Below are 13,775 nucleotides of genomic sequence, written 5' to 3'. Positions count from 1 at the left end.
AAGAAATGAAGATTTGTCAACTATATGAATTTACAATCAATATCACATAAACTGTCCTATGTTTGTAATCTGGCGTTATTATTGGAGAAAATCTTGCCTAGACTTTGCATATAAACATTTTCCAAAAGCTATTTGTGACTGCCTTTGTATGCTGGCATCAGAATTGTATGAAAGAAAATTGTTACTAAAGTGCCAAGTGAAACCAATTATAATGTGTTTTAATGAACAAAATATTTTCAACACTGTCTCTGACGGTGCACAGGAGTTGAAGATGAGAGCAGTGGAGGTAAAAGCCAGGATCTGTAAACCGGGTAGTGGAAAAACAAAGCATGTAGCAAAGTTTTCACCAGACAGTAAAAAAAAAAAAAAAAACGTCCTCTACTCTGCTCAAAAGCATCCTGCAGACACCAAATTGACAAAACTACCACAATGTTAAATTGTGCAATTATGTTGGGGTACATGAGGCTACTGAGTTAACACACACATACTAAGTCTTTTCCATATAAAATTGATAAATTAAAGGTAAGTTAAATCTTGTACCTCTAACTTATGTATCGTCCTATGAAAAATAAATATATTCCTCTGTGGGAATACACAGCTTCTCTGTCCCTGATAGCTAATAAATTCTTTCTCATTAAAATTTAATTGAAAATCTCAAATGATATTTAAGCCTTCACACACGTGTGAACTACTGTGGCTTCAGTTCACAATGCATTTAAAACAATTGTTCTTTATCATTAAAGTCAATGATATGCACATTAACCTCTTATGTAGTCTAAATCAATACTGTAGTTTAAAAGATATGACCTGTGGCTAGCGTTGTGCAAATATTGATCCCATTTGTCATTTGTATAAGGTATCAAACATACCACACACCACTCCAACACTGTTCATGCCACTCTCACAAAGACACTCTGTGACTTTATAAGACAAAGCAAGGTATGACAGAAATATCAAGCACATCCCAAAATGTAACTAGAGTGTGTGATTTGAATATGGCAGAGCAGAGTCGCTAAGAATGGATAACTTTCAAGTCCTTTATTTCCAGAGAGCATTAAAAAAAGAAGCGCCACGCTTTAGCATGCAGATTGCCTGTTGGTGTTAAGTTCCAAACAGCAGACTTGCTCTAATTTACCTTATTGTGAATCCCATAAATATCTCAGGGGAAAGTAACTCAGCCAGAAGCAGGCTAAAGGGGTATCATTTGGCAATATAACTATTTTTTTCCACAATAAACATCTTTGGAAATCCCTTTGATGGGTTATTCAGATAAGTTCAAAAGTGTTACTGTAAAATTGAATTGATTGAAGAGCTAAAATGGTCATAATCAACCCAGAGAACATATGCAGGATGTTCCAAGGAACATAGTTCCTTGGAACAGCTCTCACACTGTTTGGTTTTTTGTTTTTGTTTTGTTTTGTTAAAAATTACTGAAGAACAGCTCTCACACTGTTTGGTTTTTTGTTTTTGTTTTTGTTTTGTTTTTTGTTTTGTGTTGTTAAAAATTACTAAAGATCAAAGTCAAGCTATATACTTTGGTCTCAAGTTCTAAATCACTGTAAATCATAGCAATTGCTAATATCTAACTACAGCTGTTTTAATGAGATTCCTTTTCAACTCATAAGCTTTTTCATTTGTTCTTTATGATAATACTTTTGGGGGAGGATTGGATCATAACAAATGTGATCATGCTACTATGAATGCAGGGGTGTTAAAGGTTTTTACATACACCCCAAATCTCTTGCAGGTAAAAGTGATCCATTTTGTGTAGTAGAACTGAACAACGACAGACTGCTAACACATACTGTGTACAAAAACCTCAATCCTGAGTGGAATAAAGTGTTCACATTGTAAGTAACTATTACATTGTGCTTATTTTAGAACTGGAATGAAAATATAGTTCACCCTGAGATGTGTGTGTGTGTGTGTGTGTGTGTGTGTGTGTGTGTGTGTGTGTGTTCTCTGGTTCACAACTCGACACATCTGCCCTGCCTTTGCTAATTATGGATTTTTAAAACCCCTACCTCTGGAAAATGAGACTTGGGGAAGGGGGAATGTCCTTTTTCTGTATTTTCACTGGACTTTTTTCCACTGTGCTTTTTATATGGCCTGACTGGGGTTTTGCTTCGGTCACTGAATCTGCATACTGCGTCTTCCTTTTATTCTTTCTATTGAAAATCTTCCCAACTGCATTGACACCAAGAAGGACAAAGCTCTGTTTGTTCCATCTCTGAAATCAGAAACAATCCAGTCAGGAACTTGACACATGCTTGGTTTGGGCTTGTTTCATTCCGGCACAATAAGGACATAAACCATTGTCCTAGATCTCAAAACAACCTCTGAGTTAATTTCCCTTTTGTTTTAAAAAGTTTGTAAATCTTTTCCACTGTGTAAAAGCTATGCATGCTGCACTGTAGTAGCCTCTGTGTTCCTTTTAAAATTGGACTATAGAGAATGGACTCCACAAAAGAAAACTCTCCAGGAGTACTTAACAGATTTCCAACATGGTTTTATGTCTTGTACATGAAAAACTGCTAAATTCCTCATTAATTCCTCATAATGTCTCTGCTTAAGAGCCGGTAACTAATCAGCTTCAATTATCTGACCAATTTATTTTTAAGGAATTCCACATTTTTATGAGATGAAAGCCCAGGCAGGAGAGGAGGCTGACACTGCTAAGAGAGCTATGGAGAGTGTTTTCTCTAGAACGCATAATTGAATGAATAGGTTTGATTATTATCAAAGCGATTAATTGATTGTACCCTGATAAAACCTCTTTGCATGTGTGGTTGTGATGTTTCAGTAATGAATATATTCTTTTTTGTTTTCTCTTAATTCATATTTTCTTGGCAAACAACTTGATCAAAATATAAATGCTGCCAACAATTGACACTTATTTTTCTTGAAGCAAAAATATGAAGAACTCACATAATCTTTGATTACCATTGTTGTCTTTAGAATTTACTGGAGTATTACTTTATTTCTAAATCCAAGGATAGTATTATACTTATGAATGCTACTCTTTCTCTATTCTGTTTTCTGTGTTTTGCTACAAAACTAACAGAAACTTAGTAAGTATATTAGTGAGAACTTTAAAAATAGACATATCAGATTATTGTAAAAATAATAGTTCAAAAATCTGTTGTGACTCCTACTGATATCAAGCCTTGTAATGTTTTATGTAGGAGTTATGAGATTGCATGATTTACTGCTGTGATGAGAAGAGACAAAAAAGCCTAAATATTGCCAGGGGTACTCAGCCATTTTTCCTGTAATTTATTCTTTGCATATCCAGATCAAAAATGATAAGTCATTAAAAATATAGCTGAAAGTTACAATCGTCTTCAAAGTTCAGATATGATCCTTGGTATCTTATATGTACTATGGGAAATTCTTTCAGACATGTCTGTCTGTTTGTATGCAAATAATACATGTAAAAATAAAGATACACAAAACAACTGATACTATTTCAAATTTCAAAAAGATCTAGCTTTGCTTCTTATTAATGGAGTCTCCATTTTTTCCTTGGGTGTCTTTTTTATTATGCAGCAACATTAAAGACATTCATTCAGTTCTTGAAGTGACAGTTTATGATGAAGATCGTGACCGGAGTGCCGACTTTCTGGGCAGAGTCGCTATACCATTGCTGTCTGTAAGTTTTATTCACCTGGCACACTCTTCTGTGTTGCTTTTGCTCAAGGGGGAAAAAAACTCAGCTCTATGTCTGTCATTTCTCAACCAAGGTCTGTAATAAGAACACTAAAAATTTTAACATACTCAATGCACGGCCATGTTGAATCCCATGATAGTTAATTTTTCTTGACAGACTTGATCCTGGTAATGAACAGGTACTTGTCAGAATTGCCACAGTTGTTTTGGGTTCTCTGTCAGTTTCAGCAGCTGGGGGTTAAAGGTCACTGGGGGAGTGTATTCAGTGGAGACCACGAGACAGACGGCTGTCATGTCCTTTTCCCGCAGATTCAAAATGGTGAACAGAAAGCCTACGTCTTGAAAAACAAGCAGCTGACAGGGCCAACAAAGGGGGTCATCTATCTTGAAATAGATGTGATTTTTAATGCTGTAAGTCTTAACTTCAGCTTTTTTGTACTGCTAAAGAGTTCAGTTTTATGAAAGCTTTTGTTCGTGATTTGTAGAGAATTTCTGTCATTCCTCATTTTCTCTAAACCTTGATGTATCCTGGAGAATATGCTTCTGGCACTGCTTGGTACACCCACACTTTGTTAGAGTGGGTCCTGCTGCTGCTGCTGCTGCTGCTGCTGCTGCTGCTGCTGCTGCTGCCGCCGCCGCCGCTGCCGCCGCCACTGCTGCTGCCACTGCCATGTGCTTGGCTGCTGCTTGCCCGCCTGCTTGAAAGAGGGACGCACATGCATATGCAACTGTATACATTTATATGTTATGACCACAGCAGCCAGGACTTTGAAACTTTAGAAATTACTGCAAATTGAACTGCGTGCAAAACTTATAAACTGTTGTAATTTATGAACTCATAACAGATACATGTGTTGATGCATAGGTGAAAGCCAGCTTACGAACATTAATACCCAAAGAACGGAAGTACATTGAAGAGGAAAACAGACTCTCTAAACAGGTAAAAACTAAAGAAAGATAAATCCCTCTGGGAAGAACTCATTGTATCTGTAAAACATCTAAGTAAATTCAAATAAACCTTGGAGGTCTGGAGTGGGGGAAGTCCGTGGAAATTTTCATCTACACATTGAAAGTGGCTTTTTAAAAAGTATTATTATTCTTTCCTTTCCTCCCTTTTTCTCTTAAAAAGATCAAGCAAGAGTAAAACCACATTAAGTGGGGGTGGTGAGAAAGGAGAAGGGATAGCGTAAGTCCAGCATCCAATGGACATATACATTAGCCAGGGAATGGTCATTTGGCACACAAAGTACAATTTGGTTGTCATGGAGTGTGTGACAGACGCCACAGCCTGAGGTTCAGATAGGCACGCAGACCACCCACAGGTGTGATGCAGGTGTGCGGAGCAAATAAAGCACTTCCGCTAATTCAGGGAGGGCCGTCCTTTAATTAGATGTTAAGGACAATCAGCTAAAAGTGAAGCTTCACTGACATTTTCTACCAAGAGAAAAATCAGGAACTCCGATGTTTCTTTTATGAAGCTGTTTTTAATGTAAGCTTGGTGTTTATCAATAGTTAACTTTAAATTTACTTTAATATCAATTTAAGAAAAAGTGATGCCTACCCTTTTCTTAAAAATGTTTAATATACTTTACAGAACTAAAATAAAAAGTGCTTATTATGTCTATAACACTAATAATCTTACTTTTACTGTGAAATATTTGGTAATTTTCTGTGCCATGAGAAACTTTAAAGTATTTTTATTTTTATTCTAATAAATTTGCCATAAAATGAGACTTTTGGTGTTAAACAATGTGTATTACAAATATGATGCCTATCTAAATATAAAACAATAGTATATTTCTCTATAATTATAGATAAAGATAATAAAAATTGTTCCTTAGAAAAGTGCTTAAAACCGAGAAGGAAAACCCATAAGCAGACTCTGCCTAAAGAGAATTTCAGTTTTAGAAATGTGCTATAAGTGCCTTGCACATGTGTACCCGTATTTTTACACGCATATTTTACACTTATGTAAAAATATATTGCCATTTGAACTCAGTAACTTTACATGGCTGTTTCCTTAAAATACCAGATTTATGCTGCAATGTGTTTAGAATAGCAATATATTAATTTGCAGACATAGTTTCAGTTTAATTATCTGTCCCTGTATGCAGTTTTATGAAACCACTATCGAGTTTGTGGACATTCTTTTTACTGTGGAACTATTATTTTTGTTGTATTAAATTTCATCAGTTATCAAACATACTTTTTCTAAAATAGATTTTTTCAACATACTTGGTTACAACCATAGGAAAATACTGAAAACTATAGGGTGGATTTACAGTGTAGGGAGGGATGATTCTAAGACAGGAGCAATCCTGGTAAATGATAAAAACTTTTAAAATCGTAGTGTTTTCTCCAGTAAGCAACATTAAGCAAGCTTTCCCCGCAGATTAAATCAAAACATTCTAAGGTGTCCAATTCACTTTAAAACATCTTTAAGTTTAAATATTTAGCTTAAAATAGTTCAAAATAATAAAGATCTGCATTTTGTAGGTATATATATAAAAACAAAGTATGTATGTGTATATACACACACATATATATATATACAAATAAACATAGCAGCTTCCTTGAAAACATTTTTAAATATATATTTAGCTAAAAATCTTTGCATTCCCCTTTAGTTCCTTCAGCACTTTCTGTTGACACTTTGTTTTCTTTAGCTGGTGAGCCAAACGGCTTGGCAGGTCTCTGCTACCTTATTTCCTTTCTGGATCCTTTCTAAATCACCATGAGCTTGAAGGACCTTACAGTATATTTGATCATTTTCTGTCTTATAAATTCTAATACTCTTTTCATTTTCCTTACAGCTGCTTCTAAGAAACTTTATCAGAACAAAACGTTGTGTTATGGTGCTTGTAAATGCTGCATACTACGTTAATAGTTGCTTTGATTGGGATTCGCCCCCAAGGAGTCTTGCTGCTTTTGTGGTATGATCATACTTTATTCCTTGTCCATTGTTATTCATCAGATTCAGTAATCTTAGCTCCAAGTCTCTGTGGCTATAGTAACAGTTATGTTGATAGAGCCATTTAAAAACTCCTATTTTGAGACTTGACTGGACAGATTTGCTGTGGGCAGGAACCTGATGGATTGTTCAAGGTCTGAATCCAAGAATATATTCCTCAGATTTCCGGAACACAAGACATCTCAGCCAAGCTATAATTTTTCTCTGACACTTACAAAGTAAAGTGTTGCATATTGTACAATTCCAGATCCCAATAGGAGAGCCAAAAAAAAAAAAGCTCTGTGTGTAAAATAATGACAGTGGGAACAGCCTTGACCATCCTCATTTTGACTTTATTCATTCTGTAAGTATTTTGTCAAAATAGGACCATCTCTGACAGTGGAATGTGGGCTGGTCAGACTTTACTATGTGAGTGGAGCAGAAAGGGATGTGACCTACTTAAAAAGATGTTTCTTGGTTTCTATTTTTTAAAAAGTCATAGTGATAATGTAATTAACCCAAATGCTCTCCTTACAAGGTTCATCACCTACCCTTTCATTTAATAAGAACTGATAGCAAGACCAACTGGCAAAGGCAGAGAAATCTAAAAAGGCACTTCCTCTCAACCTAGCCAGGACCATCTACTCTCATGCTGTTCCTGTTTGTTCAGTGTTTCTCTTGAAGTCTCTGTGGAGTCCATCTTCTGAAATTCCTTATTTTGTGATTGTTAGAAAATAAGCACCTTATGCTTCCTTGTAGCTGCCAGTTTTATAAAATATGACATTAGTTTGAGGGCTTACAGGAAGGCTTTAATTAGAGGAACAATCATGTTGTTAGTCTTGCCATTCAAGTGAATCTATGCTTTCAGTTCTTACAGCTCTATCCTCCTCACAGCACTTGTATCGAACTTCCATTAATATAAGAGCACAGGAACAAAGACTATATGTGTCCCTTTGTATTGTAAGTTACCAGAAAGTTAGCAGCCTTCTTCTCATTGACACTTTGTTATCTCCTTAAAGAAAGTGACTGACACGATCATTGATTAAAACAACAAAAACAAAAACAAAAAACCTTCTCTTTGTACTCTTCTAATACTGCTCACAAAATAGACATATTGAGCTATTCCAATTTTTAATTTGCATTATGATTTTAAATAAAATGATAGAGGATTTCTGCATATACTTTAAATCATTATTTTCAGGCTCTATAAGGCCTTATAATAACAATAAAATTTACTGGAAATACCTGCTGCTATTTCTGATCGACAATCTTTAATACTATTCTCCATGGCTGTTTGTGAAACTTGAAAACATAAAAATGTATATGATTATATAATTTATTCAGGAACACGTTGTAGATTGTTTGGCATTACAGCATGTTTTGTGAGTCTTCATAAACTTTTTCTAGATTCCAAAGGTCATTTGTAAAATTAATTCAAGATGGTAGCCCTTTTTCACAATCTTCTTTTGCTTCTTAAAAAAGAAGTCACCAAAACTCTGAGAAACAGGCCCCTGAATGTAACCTTACCCCCTGTGATCACACTGGAAGGAAACAGTGCAGTGCAGAAAAGGCAGTGTCTGCCTCGCCCAGTAACCAGTTTGTAATAGATTCAGTCCTCGAAAACACAAGCTGAATGCAGGAGGTTTGTCCAGAAAACAGAGTAGGATAATAAAGGTAAGAAACAAGCTGAAACCAAGGATGAGGCATGGGAGCAGGTGAAAAAGTGTGAAGGAACAATAGTAACCATTTCATTGGGAAAAAGCAAAGGTAATTGGACTTTATTAATGTGATTGAAGCAATGAATCAGGAAACCACACTTCCTTTGCATAGACTCCAGTTGGGTGTGCACAGGGATGAGATTGAGCGGCCTCCATGGGTGCTCCTATCACCTGAAGGCCGCTCCTCAGTTAGTGAGCTTCCAGTATAAATGGACAACTAAATCTTTTCAATGAGTCCGCCAATCTGAACATTTTTCTTGTGTGGAGAAACTCAAAATAAATAAGGGTTTGCTGTAAAAAATTTGGTTATTAAATCATGATAAGAACATGTTAATGCTATCAGAGCAATTTCCCTATAATTTCTTTATGACCCCAAAACTCTTATCAATTACTTCTCTTACCAATAATCTTATTAAGCATAGATTGAATTGTGATATAAAAAGATTCATATGAATAAAAATTAATATTTATCAAGTACTCTCTGTGCCAAGGAATTATAGTTTATATATACATACATGAAAATACTCTTTCACTAAGAATTTAGTGTTTTTAATAACTCCATAACGTAAAGTCTATCATTTTCCTAGTCTATAGAAGAGACTGAGGCACATAAAAGTACCCTGCCTTATGCAGCATGGTCGATATTCTTTCCTATAAAACACTTTAAAATACATATCTCATAATTGTAATATAATGCAGAAAAATACCTTGCGAAAGATTTTTAGCCATCTTATAGAGAGTAAATGAAGTATTTAAAAACAAAGTGTTTCAAAGTTGCCATTGCATGAGCAGATCCTTATTAGGACAATTTGTTGAAAAGAACTGATTTCCATTAGATGAATGCATAACAGTTGTTACAGATGTATCTTCTCATCATGCCCTGTGGACAGATCACGGGTCTATTATTATAATTTTGCTTCCATTTGGCCCATTTTTACTTAACCGCAGCTGCCTCGTGGAGGGCATGCATTTGATCACTAAGTAGCTTAGTTTTAGGCCCAGATCAGGAAGCTTTTTAATGTTTAAATAATTTTTCCTATTCCATTTTGGTTTTCCCTTCTAATTCAGTTCTCCAATAAACAAACAAACAAACAGACAACGTCAGAACAGGGAAGTCAAGTGGAAGAAAAGGATATTTTGGATCTCAGTGTCAAGGAGCGTGTAACTATGGGCAGCAGCCTCAGTCCCCAGCACTGCCTGTGTTGATGGGGTTGCAGGCAACAGCGGATGAAATCAGTGGGAAAGGCATGGCAAAAGAAACGCATACAGGCTTCTGGGCAAGGAAAGCTCACAGGCTTCTGGGAATAGCCTTGTTTCTGAGGGCTGTGAGTTAGATTTTTACATTTTCTGATGAATATTATTTTTCTAAGAGAGTGCTGTTGTGTATGGTGTAGAAGACACCGCTTAAACTTAGGAATCAGCTGTTCTAGACATAAAAATATCTCAGAAGTTGGACTAATTTTTAACTTGCTCTAGAAGTCAGTGAGTACAAAATGGGAAAAGGAAAAAAAGAAGGGAGGAAGGGAGGGAGGGAGGGGGGAGGGAGGGGGGAGAGATAGAGGGGGGAGGGAGGGGGAGGGAGGGAGGTAAGGAGGCAGAGAATAGGTCCCTTCTTTTCAGTACTGTCATTTCTCACTGTAATGAGCACAAAAGTAATTGGAAAACTGAGCTATCAGTAAAAGGACACACTTCAGTGTGCATCAGAGAACTGTTTTACAGGACAAACTTTCATCTTTAAATGCGATTGTAGATAATTTGTGGTACCATCTGTCCATTTGGAATTGTTTTAGCCTTTTCTGCCGTTATAGAGTAAGTGCGGCTGTGTTTAACATTAACATTTGATATTTTACACATTTAATTTCTGTTCGGCTGTGTGGTCCCTGGGGAATGAACCCTGGTGCTCCACGAGAGAGACAAAATTGATCAGTTAACATTTCAGCCACATTTATGTATGTATAAAATTAATGAAAAATGCCAGACAAAAATGTCAGAGTGCACAAAAAGGTAGAATTTAAATTTGCGACCTTAATGAAAAGTCTTAAGATGTGCATTATCAAAAATGTCCTCTAGCCTTTAAAGCACAATTTCACGCAGAATAACTAACAGGAAACACATATTTTACTTAGAGGAACAATGAGCATGAATTATGACAAGATATCAGCACTCATCTCATACATTTATGCTGCCAAACGTCACGTTTGAATGTAGAACCAACCATTGGCCATAAAATACATTTGCTTCTCTTCATATCTGAGGAGCTACTGACTTTGACATTTTTCTGACCAACCCCAGGCAGAATTTCAATTAAGAGTCTGGATCCTGGCCCTAATTTTTGCTGCCGCTGCTGCTTCTTCTTCTTCTTCTTCTTCTTCTTCTTCTTCTTCTTCTTCTTCTTCTTCTTCTTCTTCTTCTTCTTCTTCTTCTTCTTCTTCTTCTTCTTCTTCTCCTCCCCCCCCTCCTCCTCCTCCTCCTCCTCCATCTCTCTCTCTCTCTCTATCTCTCTGTCTCTATCTCTCTGTCTCTCTCTGTCTCTGTCTCTGTCTCTGTCTCTGTCTCTGTCTCTCTCTCTCTCTCTCTCTCTCTCTGTGTGTGTGTAATAGAACTCTATACTAATCCATTGAAGACACTGGATTCGTCCTTTTCTGGCTTCTCTAAATGCCTGCTCCCCTTTGCTTCTGGACAATTTGTGTTCCGTCTTCAGTAACTCCCTGGTTTATAAAGAAGCATTGCGGGGCCACAGGTTTCCTCAGAAACCTCAGCATTGTGGAGGTGGAGGGAACAAGCAGGAACAATACATGTGCAGAAATGAAGAAAGCACAAGACAAGAGGAGGACCTGACCTTGTCCTCTGTGCTGTGAAGACAAGAGGCTGTCAGTAAGCTTCACTACCTGCTTCAACTTACATTTTTTTCTAACAATTATTACAAGTTATAAAAGCTTTAAAAGTGGCCTTCACAGTTAAGGACTGAAAAGGCCACGTTAATCACAGGGAAATATGAATGTGAAAACACAGGCATCAGCACATCACAGGCATCGGCCCAAGTCTCAGCACACGTAGAAGATGATGCAGGATCGCTCACTGGATCTACTGAAAAGCACTTCACACTTACGGCTAAAATTTCCATTTGGGGGTATAACTAACATCAGTAATAACACATCAACAGAGTTATGGCGATTTTCAATTTATTTTCATAGAAGCACGTGTGTTACTACAATTATTTTTTTAGAGCTAGAAGGAAAGTAGAAATGTTTCAGGCACACATTTTATTACTTTCCCCTCAACAACCAAAAAGAAGAAGCCCTGAAAAGCAAATAAGAAGCATCACTGAACATGATACCTTGTGGGTGCTGCTGCTGCTGGTGTGTGTGTGTGTGTGTGTGTGTGTGTGTGCGCGTGTGTGTGTGCGTGTGTGTGTGCGTGTGTACATGCTCATGAACACTGTGAATGCCACTGCTATGTGTGTGTATGTGTGTGTGTGTGTTTGTGTGTGTATGCATTTGCTCAAGAATACTGTGAATGCTGTCTGTGTGTATGTGTGTGTGTGTATGCACATGCGTACATGCTCATGAACACTGTGAATGCCACTGCTGTATATGTGTGCATGTGTGTGTGTGTGTGTGTGTGTGTGTGCACGCGCGTGTGTACATGCGTGCACTCGTGCTCATGAACACTGTGAGTGCTGTCTGTCTCTGTGTGTGAGCCCTCAGGAAGACTGCAGGTGCTGCTGTCTGTGTGCTCATAAAGTTTTTGTAAATTATATATCTAATTTTTTAAGCGGTTTCACCCACCATTCATAGCATATGTTCCTCCTGCAGTAAATTTATACAATTTAGAAAACAATACCTATAATTGATATAAATTTTAAGTTATGTTAAACTTTTTTTCACTAATGTGTGAAGAAAAACACTTGCCTAGAATTTCATTGATATAGGGAATTATATACCGCTAAAGCTGCTTAAATTTCCTTTTACAGAGTCAAGAATGTTGACAGTAAAAAATTTCTAACAGGCTGAAAGCAAAATTCAAATGAAAATTGATATTCAAAATATATATCCCCACCTTCCCCCTAATCTTATCTCAACTCCTAGCAAAAATTCTTCAATTAGCGCCCTGATCATACAAAAGTTACAAGTCACATTTTCCTTCACAAACACTGTGTATAAACTTTTACAGTTGCAAGAACATCCTAGAAAAAGCAATCATTTAGAGTATGTAGAGTTTCAGGATTGATCACCATATCTAAACGAAGCCTAAGTCTTAAGAAGCTAGGAAACCAGTAATAAGAGGAAGAGGGCTCATCCTCTGACACTGTCTGGGAAGCAGACCCATCCACATGTGGTCTCTGACTCTTGGTTTTGGAGTGTTATATGTTATATACAGCCCAGCACTGGATCAGATCCAGGCTTCCTTCTTTGTAAATGGGTCTGGTGCCCTTTCATCACTTAAACCTTGGTTTGTTGTGTTCTGGAAAGTATATTCCTCCTAAATTTAGTTTTATATTTATAATAGCAGGAACTGAATTGTAAAGGCAGATTATCCTCAGGCTTTCAGTGATGTGAGCTCTGCCTCCTTTATCCTACAATGTGAACATCTGCTGTCACCCCAGAAAGCTTTACTTTATGGGTAGGAATAGTAAAATCATGTCACTTTTGCCAAAGTATACGCTGCTATTCTGCAGTGTAAGTAAGCATTAACTACAGATTACCAGCAGAACCAGGAGACAATAGTTAGTGCAAGAGTTCTTCTTCCCAGAGCTTTAGGGTTGGGGTGGTGGGGCACATTTTGTTTCCTGTTTGGGTGTTGTCCCGTTTCACCTTGCATTAATTATGAGATCCTTTAAAACTACTTAGTTTACCACTGAGCTGACTACCAATCATAAAATATTTTACATAATTAATAAGAAATGTCTGTCTCCAGATCCCTAAATCGACATTTTTTCCTTTAAGGATTTCTGCATACCTTCAGAATAAATTAAATTGAGGGACACACTTGTTGAGGAAAGCAGCAGTCCATTTGCATTGCAATCCATTATTATTTAAAGTATTTTTCAAAGAAAAATATTTAAAACAATGTGCTAATTATATGAGTTACTCCACTTGATGAAACAACAGTAATACCTCTTCCACACGGTGGTAAATTACAGCAGAGGAAGACTCTAATTCACGTTAGTCCATAAGTTAACTCTCCCTGTGGCTCCACACCCTTTTGCATCCAGCAAACATTAGCAAGTTGAAGTCCAATGCCTTCTCCTCCTTCTCTTCTCTGACTCCTTGTGAAGGCACGCCTAACAATTTTGAGCACATCGCTTACTAAATAAGAACCAAGCATGAAACATGGCGGATGAGCTTGTGCCTATTTTGTCATCCCTGCTTTTGCCATCATTTGGCCACCTTTGACCATGAGAGCTGGCAACCTTTGCCATAGCAGAGCTGTGACTT

The 13,775-nt window shown here is 37.0% G+C and overlaps 1 protein-coding gene across 1 annotated transcript in view; it reads left to right on the top strand.

The window, feature by feature from the left end:
- The window catches only part of Mctp1 (multiple C2 and transmembrane domain containing 1), an 865,685-nt gene that overhangs the window by 625,751 nt on the left and 226,159 nt on the right, over window positions 1-13,775 (top strand). The window contains exons 11-15 of the mRNA XM_032897068.1: window positions 1,748-1,850; window positions 3,550-3,652; window positions 3,979-4,080; window positions 4,535-4,609; window positions 6,483-6,602. Coding sequence (XP_032752959.1) covers window positions 1,748-1,850; window positions 3,550-3,652; window positions 3,979-4,080; window positions 4,535-4,609; window positions 6,483-6,602 — 503 coding nt within the window. The remainder of the gene's footprint in view (window positions 1-1,747; window positions 1,851-3,549; window positions 3,653-3,978; window positions 4,081-4,534; window positions 4,610-6,482; window positions 6,603-13,775) is intronic.

This window comes from Rattus rattus, chromosome 3, assembly GCF_011064425.1.
Source record: "Rattus rattus isolate New Zealand chromosome 3, Rrattus_CSIRO_v1, whole genome shotgun sequence".
Classification (NCBI taxonomy): domain Eukaryota; kingdom Metazoa; phylum Chordata; class Mammalia; order Rodentia; family Muridae; genus Rattus; species Rattus rattus.
This window is presented reverse-complemented; position numbering and strand designations above follow the sequence as displayed.